General features: G+C 38.3%; 1 protein-coding gene across 1 annotated transcript in view; it reads right to left on the bottom strand.

Annotated features, from left to right (window-relative positions):
- LOC149187648 (histidine protein kinase NIK1-like) overlaps nucleotides 1-26190 on the bottom strand; it is a 328474-nt gene that overhangs the window by 224300 nt on the left and 77984 nt on the right. The window contains exons 4-5 of the mRNA XM_089411420.1: nucleotides 1146-1371; nucleotides 901-1009 (exon numbers count right to left, since the gene is read on the bottom strand). Coding sequence (XP_089267546.1) covers nucleotides 901-1009; nucleotides 1146-1371 — 335 coding nt within the window. The remainder of the gene's footprint in view (nucleotides 1-900; nucleotides 1010-1145; nucleotides 1372-26190) is intronic.

Below are 26190 nucleotides of genomic sequence, written 5' to 3'. Positions count from 1 at the left end.
TTTGGATCTCTTATAAAATGTGAAAAACTATATGGAATGGTTTGATCTTCTTGTCAGGGAATAATGTTCCCATACAAGCCCCAGATCCTTTGACAATTAAGACAGCACCATTCCTTGCAAATCCAATGCTTAAAGGTTCATGCTTCTCATGGCTCACTAATGCAAACACTAAAAACAATGAAGAATAGACCCACATCATTTTGAATATGTCAGAATAACCATACAAAATAAATGTATACTGCGGGTGACTTTCATCGAAAAACAACTCAAAATTGGCATCCTCCCACAAGTGACCCATATGATAAGCAATAATCAGTTAAGTTCAAGAGTCATTCAATTAAAGAATGCAAATATTAGTTTTACAAATGATAAAAAGAAAATATTAGTTTTCCAACTGTTATTATATGTGCCATGTGCTACAAAGAACACTGTTATCAGAAATCTAGGACAAATAATGACATATAACACGAGAATAGAGTGTCACTTTGAATTTTGTATTTCAAAATTTAACCAATTTGAATATGTTGTATTTGGATAACAATGTCTGGCATCCAAAATGATCTGAAGTTAGGATGATCTTTTAAGACTCAACAAGACGATCTCAAGCATCCAAAATAATCTAAAGTTGGGATGCTCTTTTAAGACTCAACAAGACAATATGAAGGATCAATATTATAATTTAACGAACTGGGTTCGACTACTTGATGTTTTCTACTAAAGTCAAGACAAGGGAATTTGGATAGCATCCTTGTTATTCTACGTAACAGTCAGCTTATGCCTTTCCAAAGGAACTCGGATAAACTGAAAGACATATGAGCAATTCTTAAATCTTACTTCCCATAGAATTGTAATGGTCAACCTTTCGGGAAATTGGTGACAGGTAAACAATAAAACTCATACCCAAGTTTAAAATGCATTGCTGGAGCCGGCCTGGATCACCAACGAGGTCATCTGGTACATCCGAGGCAACTACCCATGAGAAATCCAACTGCTTCTGCTTTGCACGCACCTGTAATGAAAGGAATTATTACATAAATACAAGGTTAAAATATCAGACAAATCATCAAACTAAAAAACAAATTTTCAAAGTCGAAGAACAAGCATTAGGATAAAAGACGAAGCATCTGGGCAAAGCAGATTGAAACCTGAAGCATTTTCATTGTTGAACCAATGGTATCTGACAATTTGAAAGGAACGTGTTCAAGATCAAGTCGGCCTGCTTCTATCTTGGCTAAATCAAGAATGGCATTTACTATGTGCAAGAGGCAATCTGCAGACTGTGATACAGTTAGAAGGTGTTCCCGTTGCTCCTCTGTGAGGTCTGTATCCAGTGCCAATGATGCCATTCCTATAATGCCATGAATTGGAGTTCTGCTAGCCAGATCCATAAAAATAAAGGTCGTTAATGTCACTTAATCAACCTTTCAACTTATAATTCATCATAATACCTATAATTTTCCAAAGATATTTTGAGTGAGTTAAACCACTCCTAATAAAAAGTTTATGCCACTGTGGAACCAGAAAACAAACTACCTTGCATGTAACCTAACCCACTAAGCCACATCAGATATCCAATAGATTTTCACTGTTGTCTTCTGAACCCTCATACCAATTACCACAGCTGTATCTAAGGAACACACAATGGATGTCAACAGTAGGCGGAAAGAGCCTCTACGTTGAACTTTTTGTAGAAATAATTCTTATATATACAGAAAGATATTGACATTTGAACTTTTTGTAGAAATAATTCTTATATATACAGAATGATATTGACATCAGCGTTGGAGGGCAGCTTTGTTGGGAGATTGCACATCTGTGATTTGGGATTCCCTGGCTGGTATTTGCCATTTGGCACTGTTTGAGAGTTTCCACATTGTTTGTTCTCTGGAAACTCTGATGTAAATATGTATTTGATAATGAGTCAGTTCCCTGATTTTTTTTGTCAATTATGGAGAGATGAGGTACACATTCAATTGCTGGTAAAAGGATGATTGCTGATTAAGGAATACCAAACTGCTAGACCAGGTCCCTTATTCTGATTTTGTATCTGTTTTAGTTACTTTAAGGAAGAAAATATAAAAGTTTCACTACTTTAAACATTTCCAATGATGATGCCTATGCCTTAACTTTAAAGAGAGGAACAGACCACAGATTATAAAAATAAATATGATATGTATGTGATTTGTTTAACAGAAGAAAAGTAACCAACATAGATCCATCTTAAACACGGATCTATCATGCTCCGAGAAGGATCAAATATCTTAAGGTGTAGATTCTTTAATCATTCAACTCCATGTCATGTATTAATTCCTTCATATAAATGATAAAAAAATACATCTTCAGAAATTTGATTCCTCTCAGTGCTTGATAGATCTGGGTTTAAGATGGATCCATGCTGGTCTATTTTTTTTGATGTTGTCATGTACATATATAGTTATTGCTTGATAGATCTGGGTTTAAGATGGATCCATGCTGGTTTATTTTTTTTTATGTTGTCATGTACATATGTAGTTATTATTTGTTTGTTATCATGCAAATGTACATATGTAGTTATTTATTTTTTGTCTATTTATCTCTTTGTTGTCATACAAGATTAACTGACAATATCTCCCCCACACTGAGCTATAGAGCACCTTGCCACTATCGGTGTGATCAACTATGGATAGAGTCCAATCTTTTTTGTTCATTGTAAACTAATTAAAAAACAATAATTTTTAACTAATTAAAAAATAATCATTTTTCTAATTTCATAACTCGTAAGCATAAATAAGTCTTCACTACTTTTCTTATTACAAACTAATTGAACAGACATTCTTTTTTTATTTCCACGACCAACTCACAATCAAAAGTAAACCTTTGTTGTTGTTGCTATTATTTTTGTAACGTAGTATAATTAACAAGCTTTTCTAATTCTAGTTCTAACTCAAAAACATAAATCTAAATTTACTCTAAAGCCAACTTGTATTTTTTTAGTTTTTAATGTAAGTAGTTTTTTAATTATTTTTTAATAACATTATCTAACACTAACATGACAACATCTAGCCCACACTGGGCTGTAGGGCACCTCTTGGTGCAATAAAATGAATGATCTTAAGTTCTAATAAAAAACCTTCCATGCCAGCCTGAGATGATCTTATCCTCTTTTACTTCTAGTTGATGGAGTGCCGAAAATAGGTACAACATTAACAGTTAAGCTCTAATTTCATCAAATAATAATTCCACTTACAGAAAACATGAGCTCAACTTTCCAATTAGCTATCCAAGAAAAGAATCCTAAAAGTTCTGAGTGTTTATATACATAAAACGCAACACACAAATATCACAATAAAGAGACTAATCAAAAAACCAAGAGCACACCTCACAATGTAAATATAAAGCTTGCATGATTTTGACCATGAAGCTCACAGACAATGATTCTAACATTCTATTGCCTCCATAAGATAGAGTCTAATAATTGCCTCCATGAGATAGAGTTTGGTTGACATGTCCTGAGCTTGCCCCTGTAAGCACTGTCTTTCGATAAGGGCTAGGGATCCATACCCTTTACTAAGACAAGGCTGGACAGCCTGCTGCAAACCAAAATGTGGCCCTGTGAACTGTACTCACAAGTAAGTGTAAGTTGAGGTGATCTAAATCTCTGTCCCACAATAGCAGAAATGTAAATCTGTGTTTTGATGCATGGAAAATCAAAATCTTGGTTTTATTCAGGTTGAATGTCAATTCTCAAATCTCACAAAAACTAGCCAGTGTGTTGATCTGTCTCTATAATCCCTCAGGCGTTAATAGGAGTTGGGAGTTCAACACCTGATGTAGAAGACAGCCATCACAGCTCATGAAGGAAGGACTCTAGGTCATCAATATAGGTCCCAAAGAGGGTCAGTGAGGGGATGCAGCCCTGTTTTACAGCAATGGTACTCCAGATGAAATCAAGAAGACCATGTGCCATTCTAAGGCATCCCAAAACTGACTCATATAGTTGCATGATGGCTACCAGTAGGGTCCCAAATATGCCAAGCTCACATAGCCCCTAGAATAATGCATCCCTCAAGACTGTGTCAAACACTTTCCAAAAGTATACAAAACAACTATAAACCTTTGAAGAGTGATGACGATCCTCCTCAATAATGGCTCACAGAGTGAAGATGTGATCAATAGTCTGCAAGTTGAAGTGGAAACTTGCTTGTCCTCTAGTCCTGAGATGACAACTCTCTAGCTGCTCAGAAAGCCATTGATCTAAGGCTGTGGCATAAAGCTTGGAGAATGTATGACCCACCGTGATCATCCAATAGTTGCTTAGATAAGAGTTGCTCCCTAATTTGTGAATCGGATGAATAATGTGTTTGGCCCAAGATGAGGGGAAAAGTGAACACGCCACATGATTAAATAAATCAGCAATATAGGAATCAAGGGATTGGTTACCATGCTTAAGGAATTCAGCCTACAGCCCTTCCTCATTAGTGGCTCTATTGGTACACAGCTCTGACTGCTATCCTAATGTCCTGCTTAGAAAGAAGGTGGCAAGTGGAGGTAGGCGAGGAGACGCGAGTGGGAGGTTGTCTAGGGATATCATAAATGGAGGTGCTGCGAAAGAACATGGTCTAGGGGTCAAGATCGCATGAAATGGTATGGGATTGAGGAAAAAGGGCATGCAAAAAGGCTTTTGGGGAGTGATAGGCGGCTAGACAAGTGAATGGCCTTTAATGAGCAATGTGCTAGGTAAGGATAACAATTCCTACCCATGTCTAAGTGTGCGAAGCTCAATACATGATGTAGTAGCAAGACCATGCTAAAAATGGTTTAAAGTCGACAGGGGTGGGCCACAAACTGATAGGCTAGGAAACCACTTGCTCATTTCTAATAATACCCTAAAGCATGAGGACTTGAACTCTCTACACATGACCATTGTTAAAAGTGAAGCTTACACCATTTTCAAGCTAAGTTACACGGATACGGATACGGATCCGTTGGATTTTTGAAAAGCCAGGATCCGGATACGGCGAGTACAAAAATATATAATAATATTTTTAAAAAATTTTAAAAATACATTTGATGTTTAAAATCAAAACCATTCATGAATCTTGGATCTTTATTGACATTTATTCCTTCACTAGATTCATGTTGTAATGGTTCCATGTTTATCACACCTGCGTTGATAACCAAATATAAATTAATAAAAATGTCATTCTCAAAACAAAATTCTAAAGTGGTACAGGGCGAAATAAAATTAAAAAAAAAATATAAAATTCTAAATTATTATTTTATAATAAATAATTTTAAAATTTAAATTTAAATAAATAACTAATTAAATTATTAATATTATATATATACATAATTTAAAATTTTAAAAACTAATAAACATATAAAATTTAAATATTAATAAAAAAAACAATACACATATTAAATAATTGATATAAATTGTAATTATTAAAATAAAATTATAAACATAAAGTTATAAACATAAAATATTTTTTAATTAAAAAAAATATAAAATTCTAAATTATTATTTTATAATAAATAATTTTAAAATTTAAATTTAAATAAATAACTAATTAAATTATTAATATTATATATATACATAATTTAAAATTTTAAAACTAATAAACGTATAAAATTTAAATATTAATAAAAAAAACAATACACGTATTAAATAATTGATATAAATTGTAATTATTAAAATAAAATTATAAACATAAAGTTATAAACATAAAATATTTTTTAATTTTTATTTATAACTTACAAATTATATTAATATACTATATGGTTTACGGCCCACGGGCCTACCATATTTAATTTTTATTTATAAATTTTTTTTTTAATATTTAACCCACACTTTAGTGATTATGTTTTTTGAGCACCCGTGGAAATGGTATTAATACATATCATAAATTAATAAATTAATACATATCATAAATTAATAAATTAATACATAGACTTATTCTCCTGCGTAATGATTAATTAGTGATTTAAAGTTCAATTAATTTAATAAATTTATATTTTGCATGGAGCTAGCAATTACCACGATAAAATCATTAAAGACAGGTAATCCGGGATAACGTAAATTCATATAAAGTATTAATTCGAGGAAGGGAATAGAGATTGTGAAACGCATGGCCGTGTATTCCGTTTTGAAAGCCGAAATAAACAATAACGATAGCGATACCTACACACAGATTTATACAGAAACCAAACTGAGAATTGAAACCCAACTGAACTGCGTGATGAACATTTTGTTAAGTGACCGTACGGATCCCACCGTATCCGTACCCGTACCCGTTTCGGATTCGGGGATCCGAGGTATCACCGCATGCCCCCAGCAGATCCGGTAACGTAGTTTTCAAGATCACCCTTACATTCATCAAAGACTAATGAGAAAAATGATGAATACAAATGAAAATGGGTAGGCATATATGTCATAAAAAACCCAAATCAATATAAGGTCAATTGTAGCCAAAATATACATGAGAGTGGGTGTGTATACAATGATAGCCTGCAATAATGCTTAGAATTAATTAAACCAAGGTTATAAGACACTTAAATTTATCAACTTGAGAAGGTAACACTTTTATGCTAAATTGCATAATACAAGGAAACAATTACAAGTTTCTAAAACAAAAATGCACTAGAAAATTGACCCCTCAAAAATTTGGAAATGCATTATGGATAAATGAGCAAGAACATTTAAATTACAAGCAATGTTCCACCATCGCTTATATTGGGATCTTCATCATTAGTATCACCCTTTGCCTCTTGTCTCACCTTTGCCTTTGCCTTGATCCTCCCAAGACATTAATGAACACCATCCAATTTTGATGAATGTGCCTAATCTAAGCCTTAATATATGGTCGGAAAAGATTAACATGCCTAATCAATAATTCTAGATTGAGTGAAGAGTACATATTTGCTAAGAGGTTGTGGCCCATGATAAAAGAGTTCAACAATCAACACCATCAAATATGGAGGACATAAAGGGCTTGTTTCTCTTGATTAAATGTCAATCCTTACCACCATACATAATAGAATCCAATCAAAATGTTGCAATCCTACCAAATCCTAAAATCATAAAAACTGTTAAAGTCTATTGAATGTTAAATGGGATACGAAATTCTACTTTCTCTATAGGAAGTCCAATGAGATTGGAACTACTCTCAAAAATCCTGAAACAATTAATGGTAATGTTAAAAATTTAAGTAAAAGAATAAAAAGCAAAGACACTGAAAATGTCAACTTTTATGAAGAATTCATTATAAACGGTCCCTATTTATAATTGAAGACAGACTTGGTCTATGGATATAAAATATATTGTTTGTTTGTTAATATGATTGATAAGAATAATGATGATATAATAACCCTCGTGATGGTTTACTTACAGCATTGACTGGTCACAAGGTGAAGAAGTACATGCCCCTTGACTTTTCATTAACTAATTAGCTTGTTATTATTTATTATTATTGCATTTATCACACTGTCGCCCTCCTAAGAAATGCTTTGTCCGCGAAGCATAGCAAATACAATTTTCCGCAGTTGAGCACATTTTTGTAGTGCAATGAAGTTTATCTGTTTTTATGGGTTTGACTCCACTCACACTTTGAGTGTTGGTGAGGTCCTTGTGTATTGTTTGCATCTTTGTGAGAGTGGAAGCTTCACACCATATAATTTATAGAATGTAGAGTTTTGTTTCTAGTACTAGTTCTTGTAATCGAATTGGAACTTCACGAAATTTTCCTACTACTTTGCCTCTTGTCCATTAGTGACAATCAAGGTGAGATCCTTCGTGGGGTACACATAAAGGTTAAATTGTTTAGCAACAACAATGTCTATAAAATTATGAGTACTACCAAAATTACAGGTATTCTGACATTTCTATCTCTTATGACTCCTTTAAGCTTCAGATACAAAGGTTGAAGTCACCCTATCACTCCTTTCCGAGATTTGGTGAAACATATTTTGCAATAGGTGGTTGTAATTGGAGTAATTATCTTCCTTTGAAGTTCATTGTCTTCATTTCTATTTGGTTGAGCACATGAAATTGGAAATGTTGGAATTTCTAAGTCTAACCCGTTAGAAACCCTTCATGTACTTTCTGATTTATTCCTAACTACTTGTTCTATTAATTAACACGTTATTTACCATGTAAACACTGGAATTAAATACAAGTACATGTTCAACACATTACAGATCATCAACTGAAGGAAACAGAAACAAGCACACAAGTGACACCGTTGTTTTTGGACTAATGTCCCCGGAAAAACCCAATGCGGGAAAACCGGTGCAGCGATCTGAGGGTTTGATTTATTAAGCAGTTTCAAAATACAATCTAGGTGCCAAATCCAGCTCACCCAACAAAGAAAAATCTCAGCAGTAGTACCTCTCTACTCGGAAGCAGATATTTCGGTTGAAACAACGGATAAACACTCTGGCAGCTCCAATCTACCCCACGAAACCCTAGCATCAGCCTCTCTCTGGCCCAGCGTTAGCCCAACGTCACTCTGGCTTGGTTGCGTCAGCCTCTAGAGGCACTGCGTCAGTCCTCTAGCCCTCTGCGTTACCACGTTGGCCCTCTGAGGCACTGCGCAGCTCCTAGCTGCCTCTGCGTGAACCCTTGGCTGCTTCTGCAACCCTCTCTCTGGCTACGGCATTGATCCTCTCAGTGCTATCTCTGCCTCTCTGCTTCTATATTCACTGCCCCTCAGCTGCAACTCTAATCACTCTCTCAACTTTCTCAGCAAACCCAGCCCCAGAAAGTCGAATTCTAGATCAACTCAGTGCCTTCTCCAAGTGACCCTCAAGCATCCTCTTATACTTTTCTCATTGACAAATCAAAGGCTGAGATTAAGTCCCTAATCAACGGCTACGATTAGATCTAGCTTGATCCATGACTTTTGGACCATTCTAACACAGTTTTATATTAATTCACATTAATATTTTATTTTCCCTAAGTTTAGACTTTAGGGACTCCATTAAAAATATTAATTAGTTTAATATTTCCCAAACTGTTTAGAATCTACCCAAACCCTTTCTGGGTATTGGAGATCTCATGTGCCTTAGCCTCTCCACCAATTTTCGTGGCTAGAGCACATCCGATGCTACCCCAAATCAACAGGAAATAGTAATGTTTTTTGTGGTGTACTGTTATGGTCTGAATCTACTTTGTATGCTATAGTGATTTCATCATTTGGCTTTTGTATTTCTACTTGCCTTCCATCCACAATTTTATCATAGTCTAATCACATGCCTTCACATCTATGTCCCAATGTCCAATTTTTCCCATACTTACAAATAATTGTTTTCTTCTTTTCTGTCTTTCTAATTCACTGGTAAGATGTGTTTGATTCTGTTAATTTTTTAGTTAACATGTTTTTTTGCTTAGTTTAGTTACTTCATTAGCCCATTATTAATTCCATTAATCCAGTAGCAATCACATTAACCATTATCATATGACAATGACTGATGAAACAACATCAAACATAAATGCAAAAGACAAACCAAGACAAGGGGACACCAAATTTGGCAGATGCTAGGGAAAAGCCCCAAGTAGGGGAAAACCCTTTGAACAATTATTCTTATTATTATATCAAATGTTCCACAGAGGGAGAGAGAGTACAAAAGTCGAAATTGATTTGCCAAATCAGAGTCAAAACAGCCCTGTCAAATCTGCAATCAACAGCAGTCAAAATCTGCCCCAACTAGAAAGTCAATGATGGTCAACACAGTAGCAAATAGTCCTCTTTGGAGATCAGTCAAAGGCAATCAAACTCGGTCTTTTGAAGTGGTCAAAGTCAGCCCAAAATAGTCCTGAAAACAACGGACAAACTTGGTCAAATTCTGCAGTCAACCCTGTGGTCAGCCTCAATCAATGTGCACAGAATATCTCAGTTTTTGTGCCAACAAAAGCAGCTCTCCAAAACTGAAATTTTGACATGAAAACTGCAGTCAAAGGAGGTCAATATGGCCCTGGTCAACGTTGGTCAAACCTGCAATTGTTCCTGAAATCCGGCCCTGTAATTCGTCCTGCAATTTGTCCTTCTGCTGCCACACATGTGAGGAAAAGATATGCCCAATAAGTTGTACGAACCAATCAGAGGAGGAGAGAGATGATTGTATGAGTGAGTGAAGTGCCAAATGAAGTTGGAGGTCTCTCTTATTTATACAAATCATTGAGGGTGAAGTGACATGTCTCTTGGGCTTCATGACCCTACATGATGATGTGGCTGACCTTGACAATTTGCACATGTGAGGGCATAAATTCAAAAACACATTTCTACTTATCCAAATTTGATGATCTTTAGGTCAATTTTGGTCCCCTCAAAAAGAGGAATTCAATGCAATAATCATCTCCATCAAATGAGTTGTCTAAAGTGGAATTTGACCCTAGTTGCCGATTTTAACACTCCCTCCCAACTACGGAGAATTCCACCTCCCAATCCATCATGACATTCTGTCATCATGAACCATCTTTGCATCTCATCTCAACTATGTTGAGCAATGATGTAATATTGAAGAAGGCTTGATCGAGAGTGAGTCACAAGACCTTGCCACTCTCCACTGACAAATGTCGGTCTAGGTGTAGAACCCCAATTAGACTTGGTCCCAGATCAAGTTGTTGAACACCATGCATCCTAGACATAGGGAATACAGCAGTACACGATGCGTCCATTTGTAGTGCTATGGTCCCTATCCACTTTTCCCAACTCATTGGCCAGATGAGAGGTACTTCCCATGTGTCCCAGACTACATGGGTAGGATGATGCTAGGGCAACAACAGGGAAAGAATAAATCACATCCTACTCACAACCACATGTAGGGAAAGGATAAACCACATCCTACAATCACATGTCACAACCATCGTAGGGAAAGGATAAACCACATCCTACGTGCATGCAAACCAACGAGAGTAGGGAAAGGATGAACCACATCCTACATTCATGCCAGCCAATAATTGTAGGAAAGATCCTACACAAGGGGAAAGGAAGAACCACGTCCCACCGACATGTCAACCATCGATCATAGGGAATGAGCAACCTACATGTGGGGAAAGGATGAACCACGTCCCACCGACATGTCCACATGTGACAACCGACAAATGCCTATATGGATCTCTCGCTGGGGTATCTGCAAGAGAAGGTGAACCACTCATCCTATGCATATATCATCAGCTATAGGGGAAGGCAAACCACTCACCCTATGCTCTCATATATCATCATGGAGTATCATAGGGGAAGGTGAACCACTCACCCTATGGTCGCACACAGCTCCAAGAAGTACCCTAGGAGCTCCCAGAGCTCAATGTTCAACCGAGACCCTCCTAGTAGGGTCTATCCACGACTCCCATTCTATCTCTCAAGAAATATAATCTTGACCTTACAAAGAGGCAATGTAAGGATGGCAGTAATCTGCTCATCCAACCAACAATGATGGAGCTCGGTAGCTCTCCAATGTACCATATCAAAATAAAGTGGCGCCCAATACTTGGAGCTATCATGGAACATGGATTCTCTGAAAAATGAATCCCACTCAAGAATATCGCAATATATGTAGAAATTTTGAATAATTTAACACATATTCACAGAGATTATCCTGATCATACAATTATAAGCGGAACATGCATAATACATAATCTCCTCTACATTGATCATCAATTTACAGAAGCAGAAACATTCACAGGCACACATAGAAGCATCAATCAAACTCATTAACACAGTATGTATCCCGAGGAAAGCATCTCGCTAAAAACCCCACACTATCTGTATATTATATTGATTGAATCATGTAACATTACAAAGTACAATGCTTATCACAAGCAATCCAGTACCAGCTCCACCTGTTACACACAATACAACTCAGATTTGATCTCCAAATCTATTCCACTGCTTGTCTGCCTCCACAGCTCAATACCTGCTCAAGAACTGATGAGAATGGCTTCCCAAACTCGTATTTCACCTCAAAATAATCACTCACACTTTGTTGGACGTGAGCAAAGGCTACAATAATTGATATTGGCCAATTCATTGGCATACTCAATCCCTCTAATTGTGCAAATCATCATGCACAGCTATAGTCACAACTGATAGCAATCTGATCCTCTAACCCCTGTCCCTGCTGAACTGAACATTCACTGACATGCAACTAAGTTAACTGATGTATTCTATAGTTGCATTATGAGTTAATAACTTGTGAATTAATTAATAACTAATTCACCCAACTCATCTCTAGTCTATTGATCAGTTAGACTAAATACAACTAGTTTAACAAGGCTAAACTGAACACAACTCCATCAACTGCACCTCCAGTCCACTAAACTCAACTCACTTGAGTTCTAACTGAAGTCCTGCATGCAAATATTAGTCATCCCATAGGTAACCACATATTTCCTTCTGGGATCTGCATGTACCACATCCGTAGCTCATCCTGAAGTGCTCCAAGAGAATAAGATCAAGTTTATAGTCCAAATATTATTATGAGACAATAATATTTGACTTTTCTATTTTTGACAGCCAGTCTAAAAATAGACTTTGATCACTCACACTGTGATCACTCACACTTTCATGAAAAATAGAAGTCCATCTATTTTTCCCAACTTGACCAGTCATCCATAAACAGCAACCTGCAATCCATAGACATGATCCATATGTCTAAAAATAGACTTGCGCCAAAAATAGCCTGCGGGCCCACTTAGTGAAGGCGACTCTTTTCACTAAGCTCCATCATCTTGTTGCACTCTCAACAAGCATTTCTTGTTGCACACTTTTCAACAATATACAACAGTGGCTACCAGCAAATGGCTCACTCAAGAGCTTCCTCAACCAACTAGCTTCATAATAAGAAATACTTGTTGTTATATACATTTAGCCCCAATAGTGCTTCCAGAGCAACTAAATCAAGAGATATAGCACCAGATGTGTTGTTTCCATCCATCAAACTGCCAACTGACCCAACATTAGAATATTCATGGATCCTTAGATTCCAACAGTGTAGCTCAGATTATAGATAATAGAATCACATAGATATCTCAATAAGCAATTATCCAATATATGAGGCTCATCCATAGATCAACTCAGAGTCTTCATAGCGAGGCATATGACTGATAGGGTGTTTATCAAGAACACTAGGGATCCCACAAGATATACATATGTAGACCAACAGCTTCTCCATCTCATCAAACCTTTAAGTGCAGGGAATAGTGCATCAAGGCTAGGTCTTCCATCTTGACTTTAAAAGTCAACTCCCTCTTACATTGATAAACGAGAGGGTCATCAATCAGACATCATCAATAGTTGCATCTTTACAATCCAATCAACATGGCTTGTCCATAACTCCCTCTAAATATAGGGAAAGTGACCTTGCCAAAACATAATCATGAAGCCACCTGTAACTTGTCCCTTTTCCTGCTATAGACCCTTAGGTCCATGTGCCAAAGTCATCAATCATAATCATGCAGCCTCTCAAGTAACAGGGATATATCAAGGCATCATCAAAGTCATCATAATCAACTGCCATCACTTGCCTTCATCAATAAACATCGGGCAAGAAGAGTCATAGGGTGATCATCTAGCTTTCAATCATGAGCTTCTCATGCAAGGGATAAGACTTTCCACGAGGCAAATGCAATAGAAAACTTCTAGGAAGCTTGCATGATCAAAGAGTAAACTCTGAAGAATCATCATGGTTCTTCTTCAACCAGAGTGAAGAAACCCCCCCATGAGATTGTCCCAAAATAGCTGCATTATCCTTCATTGCCAGATGGCTGCAACCAACACATTAAATCACCCAATCCATGATGAGGAGGGGTCCTTCGCATCCAGGCATCCATATTCATAAGACCATTCTTCATAAGATCTTGCACAACACATCAAAGTGCCTAATGACCCAATCAAGATGCCAAAATCAAGGTCTTCACAGTTCCCTCTACTCATCGTGCTTGCCAAGACATAGGATCTGCCATGCATATCCTTCTTCCAATGCGCTCTTCATGAGGCACCTGCAATAGTCATAGACAAGCACTACCAAGCACAATATTTGATCATAAAAGCATGAGATATGATATAGGGTTTTCATACACTGATGGAGGATGGAATTCAAAACATCATCCTCATCAATCATACCCTAGAATCCACAAACCCTAAAAATCAAAAGAAAGGGTTTCTTATGAGGGAACATAATAGGGTAAGGGTTTCATATGTGAGCTAAGGTTTTCCATGAGCCATCTAGGGTTCTTATTTGAATCAAACCCTCCATCAAAAGACCCTTTAAACATATAAAAAAATAAATGCATTACACGTATCTTGAGAGATAATATACCTCTGATTTTACGTTCAATCAGGCTGCTACAGGGGTCTGCTCTAAAGTGCCTTGCACTTCTTCTATCTATCAAACTTTCAAGGGTACTATCATCCTTATCCAAAGGTGCCAACATAAAGGAGCTACATATTTTTCTTAGATGCACTTCCTTTGCTTCCGCTGCTAGACAAAAATAGGATCACATGGAGGGTTGTCACTAAACCTTCTCAAAATCACATCATCTGCTAGAAAATGAGCATCTTAGTCAACAATATGACATTGTGGAGGGCTTTTACTATTCTTAAAAAATTATTTTCAAATTGATGTCTAAAGGGACCATCCATTCTCATAACTACATCTTGTATTTTCATTGACTTCAGGGCACCTTTTATGAAGGCTTCAAAGACATGAATATATATATTCCTTATTGATTTGCAAGTCGTCTTCAATGGAACTGGCTTATAACACTTGTATCTGATTGTCATTTTAAGACTACAATTCATACCTTGCAAACATATGCATACAAGATCTCAGTTTCCTTAAATTATGGAGGACCTTAGAACTGTCCTTTATAACATTGTGCCTCAAATTCTAGGACAACTCCTCCTCAAGATAACTGATAGGATACCACCCTTCTAGCTATAAATGAAGTTACCTTTTAGGGCCTCATAGTCCAGTGACCACAATGTATCAAAGTCCACACAACTGCCGAATTTGTTTTTTTAGATTAGGGCATTTAACTCTCTTTAGAACAATGAGAATAACAAATTGATAACAAGAATGCACTATCAAGAGCAGCAGAAACAAATACCCTTCAATTCTACTTGTGCAAAGATGTCCTCCAGAGTTGCTTCAGACAGAAGGCAGAAATACTTTATTTATACTTAGAATCAAGCTAAGTAATGTACAAAGATGCTATGAATTTATCCACATTAAATTCCTTAGCGTAGACAGGGAACTTAATGACTGGGTCTGAAGGCTATTGTGGCTCAATTACAAATGCTTTCACTTTGAAGAATAACACAGTGAAACCCTCTCCAATCAGGTCACGAAACTTAACACTGTAGGTTTAGTCCATGGTTCTTTATATGCCTTGAATTACCACAAGCCTCCTAGAGGGCCGAAGTCTTGCCAAAAGGAGTTGCACTAGTCTCAAGCGTTTGCAACCTTGATGCATGCCATAAACCATAGAATAATGCGAATACTCTGCCTAGATTACTGCCCTACCACTAGGTCAAGAATCCTCCACTACTGGCTAATCAAAGGTTCAGATCTCACAGCCAACACAGCCCTAAACCCAACAAAAATGAAAAAATTGTGCCACAGATGACCTTAGCTGACGTTGAGTAGCCTCAAATAGTCTACTCCTTCAACGAGTGACCTAAACAAAAAACAAGAGAAAAAATGCCAATCTTCTACAGTAGATTTGCTGCTCCACAGGGATGCAATATTGTTGAAGGAGGACTTTAGCATCTTTAGATTTAATTAATGGTCTTCATGAGCTATTTAGCCCTACTCTTGCATATACCCAGGCTTGCATTATTTTTTGAGACCTCTCATGTTTTCTAGGGCTTGCAGCACGATACTTCAAATGCATTAGCATTCCACGACTTTATCTTGACTTCAGGGAAACTTGACAACATCTCTTGTGATTGCATTCCTCCTCTTTCTTGGGCTTGACTTCACCTAGCTCTGATACCATATTAATTTTTGAGTTAACAAGTTCTTTGCTTAGGTCAGTTACTTCATTAATCCATTAGCCCATTATTAATTCAATTAATCCATTAGCAATCACATTAACCATTATCATATGACATTAAATGATGAAAGAACATCAAACATAAATGCAGAAGACAAGCCAAGACAAGAGGACACCAAATTTGGCGGGTGCCAGGGAAAAACCCCAAGATGGGGAAAACCCTTTAATCAATTCTTCTTATTATTATATCAAATGTTTAGCACAGAGAGAGAGAGTACAAAAGTCAAAATTGACTTGCCAAATTAGAGTCAACACAGCCCTGTCAAATCTGCAGTCAACAGCTGTCAAAATCTGCCCTAGCCAAAAAGTCAACGAAGGTCAATGCAGTAGCAAAAAGTCCTCTTTGGAGCTCGGTCAAAGGCAGTGAAACTCGGCCTTCTGAAGTGGTCAAAGTTAGCCCAAAATAGCCCTGAAAACAGTAGGCAAACTTGGTCAAATTCTATGGTCAACCCTGCAGTCCGTCCTACGATCAGCGTCGATCAATGTGCCTAGAATATCTTGGTTTTTGTGCCAACAGAAGCAGCTCTCCAAAAGCAAAATTTTGACATGAAAACCATAGTCAAAGGAGGTCAATATGGCCGTGGTTGCCACAGTCAATTTGTCCTTTTGTTGCCACATGTGTGAGGAAAAGATATGCCCAATATGCTATATGAACCAATGAGAGAAGGAGAGATGATTGTGTGAGTAAGTGAAGTGTCAAATGAGGTTGGAGGTCTCTTTTATTTATACAAATCATTGAGGGTAAAGTGACATGTCTCTTGGGCTTCATGAGCCTACATGATGATGTGGTCGACCTTGACAACTTGCACATGTGAGGGCATAAATTCAAAAACACACTTCTACTTATCCAAATTTGATGATTTTTAGGTAGATTTTAATCATCTCCATCAAATGAGTTGTCCAAAGTGGAATTTGGCCCTAGTTGCCAATTTTAACAAATTCCTTTTCTGCTTCACAAATATATGGTTTCTTACTGTAACATATGTGCCCTAGCAACCATTTGTCACCACAATATCGACGTTTGTTTACCCTTTTCTTATTTGAGTACTAATGCCAATTTTCATCTTTTCTAGTGAATGATGACCAATTGACTTTGTTTTTTTGTTCAATTAGTTTTGTTGCATAACTAGCATCCTCAATAATTTTAGGGTTCCCTAGTTTTATTTCACTATGGGTGTAATCCTTCAACCTCTGTGTATACAATTTTAGTAATTGTTCATCTACGAATCAGCTTTGTCTTGTTGTGAGAACCTCCCATTCATGTGTAAAGTCATTTACATTCTCTTTTGTTTAAGATGTACAATCAGTTGTACAGGTCATTGTCTTCATCGTCAGGGAACCTTTTTAATAAGGCAATTGTGAAACTCTACCAACGACAAGAATGAGCGCCACATTTCTAATCCACCATAGAAACCAATCATAAGCTTCCCCTTCTAAGTTGTTGGAGGTTGTCATTATTCTTTCTCTTTCATCCAAGGGGGGTTTGATTCAAAAATGCCCTCCATTTTGTTGACCCAGATGAATACTCCTTGATGATCCTTACCATCATACTTTGGTAATTTCTTTTAATTTTTTGCTAATCTCTATCTGGAACTCTTGTGTTATATTTACTGCTTCAAAAAATTACTTTAGGCGCTTCTTGATTTCCCTAGTCACTCGTATTATGTGATTCTTGACATGATGTTTCTTTTCAACGAGCTAATGTTTCTGCAAATAATACATCTACTATTTCGTCCTTGTCATCATTTCTCATTCTTAATGCAATTTGCCATTGATCCTTGGAATCCTCTACCAACTTGTCAATTCTCTCTCATTTTTTCTATTAGTTTATCGATTTTATCCATTAACTCTTTTTGTCATTCTCCCAACTCTATTTGTGCCTTCTCAACATTACCGAGATGATATCCTTCGCTATTGACCTCAGCTCAATATCGATTAACTTTTGCATGTAACTCGTCAATACTAACCATTTTGGAGTTGGGATTTGCCTTTTTCCTTCCAAACCCCACTTTTTTAATTTTTTATAATTATATATAAAAGGTTATGAAATTAATTTTTCAATATATATATCACTTTTTGAAAGATTAACTTCATAATATATAGTTTCCTTTAAATATATAAAAATTACTCTTTATAGATTTAAATTTCCAATTCAAAATTAAAAACATTATATATAGTTTCCTTTAAATATATTAAAGAAAATTATATATTTAGATCTCCAATTTAAGTATACAACTTAATTAATTAAATTAATTAATTTGTTGCTCCAGAGGACGTGACCATACATTTTTCTTTTAATTAAATCATGTGAATGGTACAGAGGAAGGCAAAAAATGGCAACTTTGTGCACAGCTGTACAACAGAGCACAAAGGGTAGCGAATATAGTATAGTGAGTACAGAGGGTAGCAAATTGTACAGAATGTGCAACTAGATAGTAAAAAGAGTACAGTGGAGTGCCAAATGGTGCGACTAAATATGACAGCGGATTTTGTACCGAAGTTATAGCAAGCGGCGGAATAGCAGTGGCAGCAGCAAGGTCGCCAGAGTGTACGAAGGGTGGCAAGAACAAAAAGTGGTTGACTGTAATTTTTGTTAGGCCTCAACTCTTGCTTGTCAGCACAGGAGAGTGGTTCGCTTTGTCTTCGAGAAGTGAGGTTCACGTGCCTAGTGAGTGTAAGTGTACTTGTGTCAATGGTTCTTTCACTGTGAGGGGAAGAAGGTGAAGGTGAGTTCCAGGTTGAAAGGGATCAATCCCAACTCAGCTAGGAACACACAACACAAAGGACATACACAGCTTCCGGCAGAGCAGTCCACTCGGATGCGGCAGTCACAACATACAAGGTAAGATAACACGTACAACACTCACGGATCAGTCCGAACGAGTGCAACGGTTGTTACAGCAAGGTTCATGTGAAAGGTTTGTCTGATGTCCAGTAGAGAAGTCGACACAAACGGGATAGCATTAGCAACATATACAACACATTTCCATTAATAGATTATGCATTACAACAAATGAATCAGTTCAGATGTAGAACACAGGTTAAAGCAACATGCATTACAAGTGTTAAAGATCAGTCTTACAACAAATATAATACATGTGTGAAAACGTGTTGGCCTGTTGACAGGCTTCTGAATTAAGAAAAAGTTCCAAGACACATAGCTATACCATACATCACTAACCCCATCAGTGGGGCGTTGGAGCCACTACTTACTCCTCAAAGAAAAGATTACACTCTCTTGTCTATGTGGGAAGAGTTGAGGTGAAAAGTCCATTCATGTACAAATGAGGGGGGTATTTATAGCCAAGGGTTAAACTGACCCTTGTGGTTGTTCGACTACCCTAATGACCGTTCGACTTCCATCACTTTTCGACTTGCATGATTCTATGTTCAACAAGTGGGTCTCTTGGACTTCCACATTACATCACATTGATTGACAACAAGCCCATAGTGGAGATGTGGGCAACATGACTCATGACTTGACTCAACATGACTTGACATGACAATGTTGGTACATTCGTGCTGCTGCTGGAGTGCATGTCGAGCTACAGTGTTGCTTAGTGATGGATTTCTTCATGGTGTATCATAGCTTCACCTCCGCATGACGAAGTGCGTGGAGTCTTCGATGGTCCTTGGTTCGCTTGATGAAGCTTTAGCATGTTGTTCCTTGCTTTCATGCTGGAAGGCTTGACAGGCTCACTTGTTCGCGAAGGTGCATGTTCGTCGCATTCGTCCGCTTCGCATGCTTCGTTCGTTTGTCCGCTTCACATGCTTCGTTCGTTCGTCCGTTGGTGAACCTGTCCATCTGCATGTGCTCCCTTTGTTCATCCCGTTCATCGTCTTGACATGTTTGTTAGTGTACATGTACCTGCAGTCACTCATGACGAGACGACATCAAATCCAAAACCTCCTAGTCTACCATGAAAAATGATCATTCAAATGCAGGTGACCAAGAGAGGCAGCAGGGCTGTGATGCGAGATGATGACTCTAGGCAACTGCTGATGAAAACTGCGCAAGAGTCATTGAGAGATGGAGATAGACAATCTGAGTCGACAATGACTATCTGCAAGGTCTGGCTCGGCTAGGAGGCAAAATTGCGCAAATTTTGGGAGGGACAATCCGGGCTGCAGGAGGGCAAGGCAGGCATGCTTTGTGCATTTTCCGAAACAAACAATCAGCAGGGGTTGGACAACCATATTTGCGCAATTTTCCAGAGGAACAAGTCGGGTTGCATGAAGGGTCAGCAGGCAGGGATTGCACAGTTTTTCTGGGGAACTGCCCGGGAGACTGGCAGCCAGAATTGTGCAATTCCTAGAGGGAACTGCCAGTTGGCTACTGGGTCACTGGCAGCCAAAACTGCGCAATTCCCAAAGGGAACTGCCAGTTGGCTGCTAGGTCACTGGCAACCAGAACAGCGCAATTCCCAGAGGGAACTGCCAGTTGGCTACTGGGGTCACTAGCAGCCAAAATTGCGCAATTCCCAAAGGGAACTGACAGTTGGCTGCTCAGTCACTAGCAACAGAAACTGCGCAATTCCCGGAGGGAACAAGCAGTCGCTGCTGGGAGCTGCTGGCTGGAAAAACTGCACTGAAGCCGAGAGGCCGACCTGCTGATCCTCTTTGCACAATTTCTAAGCTGAGCTCACTGATGGGCAATGGAAGGCCTTCTCATGAGCACTACGCAATTTCTAAGATGAACAGTCAATCGACTGTCTGGATGACTGACTAGGAAAACTACGCAATTTTATGAAGGAGACAAGGACGGGCACTTGGTGTCTGTCCGGCCTGTCTATGCAATTTCCTCAGTCAATTGAATGGGTGAGGTCAATGGCCTCTGCGCAAATTTTGAGGGGAGTCAGTCCCGGGGTGACTATCAGGTCCGACTGTCTGGGTGGCCAACATGAGAGTTGATTGAGTTGCTTGCGGGCAGCGCAGCTTGAAAGGACTAGCTTGGTGCTTCTGCGTTGTTCTGGTTGACAGTCGATCGAGTCGAAAGTAAGGTGATGGTCCGGCTATCAATGAGGAGTCTGGTCGTCAGAACTTCAGCAAAAATGACTAAGTGTGTGAACAGTCAAAAGATGCATAGGTGATCATACGAACACACACTCGCATGACTTGACGACGAAACGACCAAACCATCCAGATACACATGTTCAACATGACTAACCAACGGTGCAAGCGATAAGCGCGACACTCATGATTGATCGTTCATGATCAAGATGACGCTTGCGCGACAGTGAATGTGACTCTGTGTGTGAGTGCGACAAATGCTTTCATGGCGAACACAACAGACACATACGAAGCAAAGACTTTGAGCATAACCAGAACACGGTCGCAAGCATGACTTGGACATTAGCATGCAGAGACTTGGATGCAATGAACAAGCAAGGCGAATGTAAAGACTCACACGAGCTCACGGAGTGAACCCGAGTGTGTGCAATCATCAAGTGAAACTCTTCAGGGGAGGCTCCGAAATTGGTGCAGGCCAAAATTTTGGAGGGTGGTTGTAGCCGCTACAACGTGACTCCATGTCGCACAACTACAAGACCGGCCCAGTTGTTGATTCGTGTAGCCATAATTAAAAAACAAAATTAAAAATTAAAAACTGAATTCAATATTAACATTAACTGTTACCATTTCTGCTCAAACATAGTCAAAAACCAAGTCAAACCAAATCTAAATACATGGATTGAGGTGTCAGAAATGAATCGGACCAACATTGTATTGCCCATAAACACATTTCTAACTATATTAAATGTATCTCCCACACGTGGCATGCATTCATACAGTTAAAAACATGTTTCCATGTTGTATCATATACATTTATGTATGAAAATGAACTTGGTGTTGTCATATACTAGATGTTTCTTGCAACATAGCTCATATGAAACACCTGCATTGTATATGCAATTGTAGTGATTCAACAACCTAGAAACACTAATGAGTTTGGATGACCATGGGGGAACGTTGCTAATGCTAAGAGTGCAACTATTCTATGTAAGAAGAAGACAAAATCTTGCGAAAAGGATTGCATGGCAATGCACGTGTAGCATACCCCTTTGGTTTGTTGAACCAATCATGCAATCATTGACCTGACTCTGTCAACGGTAGCCCAAAAGTTCCACAACTTGTGACCTCTCGAGTCTCACAGGAATAGCTCAATCTTGTAGCAATGTCTAACTAATTGTAAATAACAAGCATGAAATAATTTATCAGCACATAATTTAACTAATTACACAACCAACAAAAATTGCAGGAGGAAATTCAAAACCAAAAGCAATTTCAGAATGGAAGATTAATAGTATTCAAACTCAAAGATACTAATCTACAGGTGCAAGAAAAGAAGGGGAGGCATCTAGTTGGGCACTACAAGAGTGGGGTCTTGCTCCGCAGCTCACTGGATGTTCTCCCAACTAAAAACAAACTTGGAATTAGAACACAATAACTTGAATACTACTTCATCAAACTGCCAATCGTATCTTAAATCAAATAAACCCTAAAGGTTCAAAAACTTATACATTTCTAGAAATTGTTCTTCTAAATTCCTAGGTGGTTACCCCAGCTTTAGGGAAAATAAAAAACTTCAATACAACTAACTAATAATTGATGAGTGAACTTATTGGTCACCATTAATTTCCACAACATATTAGTCAGAATCATCTGCCTATTGTGAATGAGATGTTTGACCACAAAAACTTTTTCATTATATCCAAAATTTTCATCATATCCAAGCCTTAGTAGCAAAAGTAGATAGATAACAACTAGGAACTACTACAACAATATTAACACTACACGAATATAGGTACTCATGCATTTTACCCATATTCAACAAAGACATTCGTCAACACATAAAATTGCCAGGAATTGATGCATGAAACCCAACTAACCATTATAGATTAATAGGTCGGCAAAATGATATAGAAAGAATTAATAACAAGTATAAAAGCGCATCTCTAGCGCTCATCAAATGCCTAAATCAATATAAGGTTGCTCATGGTCAAAATTAATATGAGTGGGTATGGAATCTGGATACCAACTCAATATACATTTAGTCATGGCCAAAAATGAAGATTACAACGTTATTTTCGTTCTTTTGTGTCCCCCTTAAAATAGGGCGTCTCAACGGAGAAAGCAAAATGACCTCACTGGGAACTCTTCGACAAAGACACAATTTAGGTTCAAGGCTTCACAAGGAAGCAATTCGCATTCAGTAAAGAGGAATAGAAGTAAGGGCACAAGACCTAGGGTTTGATATATTTGATGAGTGTTGGAGTAACCCAAGGTCAAGGCTAGGAGAAAAGGTTTCTTACAATGTCTATCAACAATGCCAAGGCTCATGAAACCTTCAAGGAAGCCCTTAAGTCGAAGGAAGGAGAAATAGTGTTTCCCTCTTAGGCAAACAACTAGAGCAAGGAAATTTATGGATGAAATCGAAGTGGATGCCCAACAAAATGATAGACTTAGCGGCAAATACTATCCTCGATGTTTAAGCTCTCCAACCACCAAAATTCCTCTTACCTACGGATTTGCACCAAACCCTAGTTTTCTAAATTAGCCTTGAAAGGGCTAAATTTGAGAGAGAGAAAATATGGAGAAATTTTAAGAACGATCACCAACAAGTTGGATTAGTGCCTTGTCCATTGGGAATATAGAGTCTAGGATGATAAAGAATAGCCAAATATGTTCCTAAGGAGGCCGAAATTTGATGCCCTAGCAATCAAATTTCTAGCATTTACCTAGTCCAGGAGAAATGAAGTTTTACGGGAAAGCTACTAGGACTTCACCACTAAGACAATTCATTACATGTTATGTATAAGTAATGCATGCAATATTCATCTAGATAGCAATTCAAAGTTGATCTTCAACAAATTAGGGCACAATTTAGCATAACCTAGAACCAATAATTCCATAAATTAGATATTCAACAATAAAATACACTTACAAGATAACATGCAAGATTTCCATCCATTAGACCAAAGAATATCCAAAATCAGCTCCAAACATCAAAATGCATCAAAGGTCTCCAAACATCCACAAAATATCAAGTGCAAGGTCCTCTAAGTAAGTTGAAATTCCAATGTGAGATGATGGGAAATCACAATGAAGTGATCACTAATTTATATGTGACTAACTAAGGCCTATTTTAGCCTACAAGCCCCTCACAATAAAATTATGGGCAAACTACAAGCAAGGTCACGAGTCAATCTTATAGCTTTCAATTAAACATAAATATCTCCACAAGTGTGAGTCAAAGTGAGCAATATGATGACCTCATGCTAGCGGATTCCCCTTCTAGGGCCTGCATTAGGCTCCTAAAGTGCCATGACAACTATAGAGGGCGTCTAAAATCACAATTTAGGGGTTGGCCCCTAGATCTATATGAAAATCATCCAATAACCCCCCAATGTGGGTTTGGGGCACAAAATTAGGTCTCATGGGTTTCCTGGTGGTGTGAATGATTAATTCTACTCCAATGTTGAGGGCTTTGAAAAGGTGCGAGACAAACCTCATCTGGGCCCTAGATCAACTACCAAACCATGTGATCAATGCTAAGTTGGCTAGGAGCATGTTGATCCAGGTGCATCATCCCATGAAAATGCAAGAAAGTTATGGGTGTTGAAGGTGCCCATGGCTATGAATGATGCTCTACAACTATCTAGAGTCCAATGGTTCTCAACACATCACCTATGGGTGTCAATATGTCCCTCTGGAGGACCTGTACCCCAATTAAGTTGCCCAGACCTATAGATGGAACCACCTGCCAATTACACATAATATCCAATGCTACAACTTTCACCATCAAGTACATTAATCATTATTGCATCGAAGTGAACCAAGCTTGAGAGAAATTGGCAAATTAACACTTCATACAAAGCTTCTCTTCCAAAATTGGGACCTTAGTCACATAATGGTGTAACCTCCCTAGGTGGGAGTGGTTAATAGACGACCCTATTAGGTGTTCTCAATCCCCAAGTGGTAGTGACATGTCTTTGGTCCATCCTTCAATCGACAAGTGCCATGTGAAGAATGATGGAATGGAGGGGAAAGGACTTCATGGCCAAGTGCCATGGTCAAAGGGACTGGCTATGATGGAGCACCTCATCCTGGGTGTATAGATGTCAGGAGGGAGCAATGGTGGATGCATGAGTTACCTTGGCCATAGTTTTTCCACCCCTCAATGCCTTTTACTTTTTCTTGCTTCTTCTTTGTATTACTAAATGTAGCTCAACAAATGAGAGATTGCTTTATATGATGTATAGCAATTATTATCCCCTTAGGTATGGGGCAGTTCATCGCTCATCAAGGGTTGGGACATGCAAGGGTTCCTTGTCTTCTATGAGATAGCGCAGTATTGGCCCAGGAACCTGGTGATGGCCATATGAATCAGGTAGAGCTTGTTGATTTTGGGTCACATCGGATGTGCTCTAGCTCCGAAATTTTGTAAAGGGGCTAGAACACATGAGATCTCCAAGACCCAGAAATCGTTAGGTGAAATTCCACCCAGATTGTATTATATTAAAATAATTAATATTTTTGATGGGGTTCCTAAGTCTAAACTTAGGAAAATAAAAATATTAATGGCTATAAATGAAAATATGGGTGAGAAGCTTCTAAGAGATGAGGATCAAGTCTAATTTAATCTTAGTCGTTGATTAGAGACTTAATCTCAGTCGTTAATTCATCAACAGAAAAAGTATAAGAGGAGGCTTGAAGGTCAGTTGGAGACACACCAAGTGAGCACATTGATCAGTCGTTTTGATTTTCTGGGGCACAGTTTGCTGAGAGAATCGAACCAGTGATCTGTTGCAGTGAGAGGCAGAAGCAGAGATTTGGATCGGAAAGTAAGTTCAAAGCCAAAGAGTATGTGGCAGAGAGGCAGCTTGAGCAACAGCAAGACAGCGCAGAGGCCTACACATCCCAGGAGGGGCTCACGCAAAGCTTACGCAGTCCACAAGGGGCTCATGTAGTAGCAGTGCAGAGTGTCGTCTATAGTCCGAGATTTTGCTGGGGAAGCGAAGTTCTGAGCCGAGAGCGTTGAACAACAGTCTTCATCCAGCAGATCGATCCAGCAGTTGGGGTGACGCAGTCCTCTAGAGGCAGGATGTAGGCCAACGCAGTGATTGTGTATGGACTACACAGTATTTGCTAGGAGGGTG

Source organism: Pinus tabuliformis, chromosome 3_1 (genome assembly GCF_031772625.1).
Source record: "Pinus tabuliformis cultivar Carrire ecotype Pingquan chromosome 3_1, CPIR1, whole genome shotgun sequence".
NCBI classification, from domain to species: domain Eukaryota; kingdom Viridiplantae; phylum Streptophyta; class Pinopsida; order Pinales; family Pinaceae; genus Pinus; species Pinus tabuliformis.
Note: the sequence above shows the minus strand (reverse complement) of the source record. Positions and strands in the feature narration are given on the sequence as shown.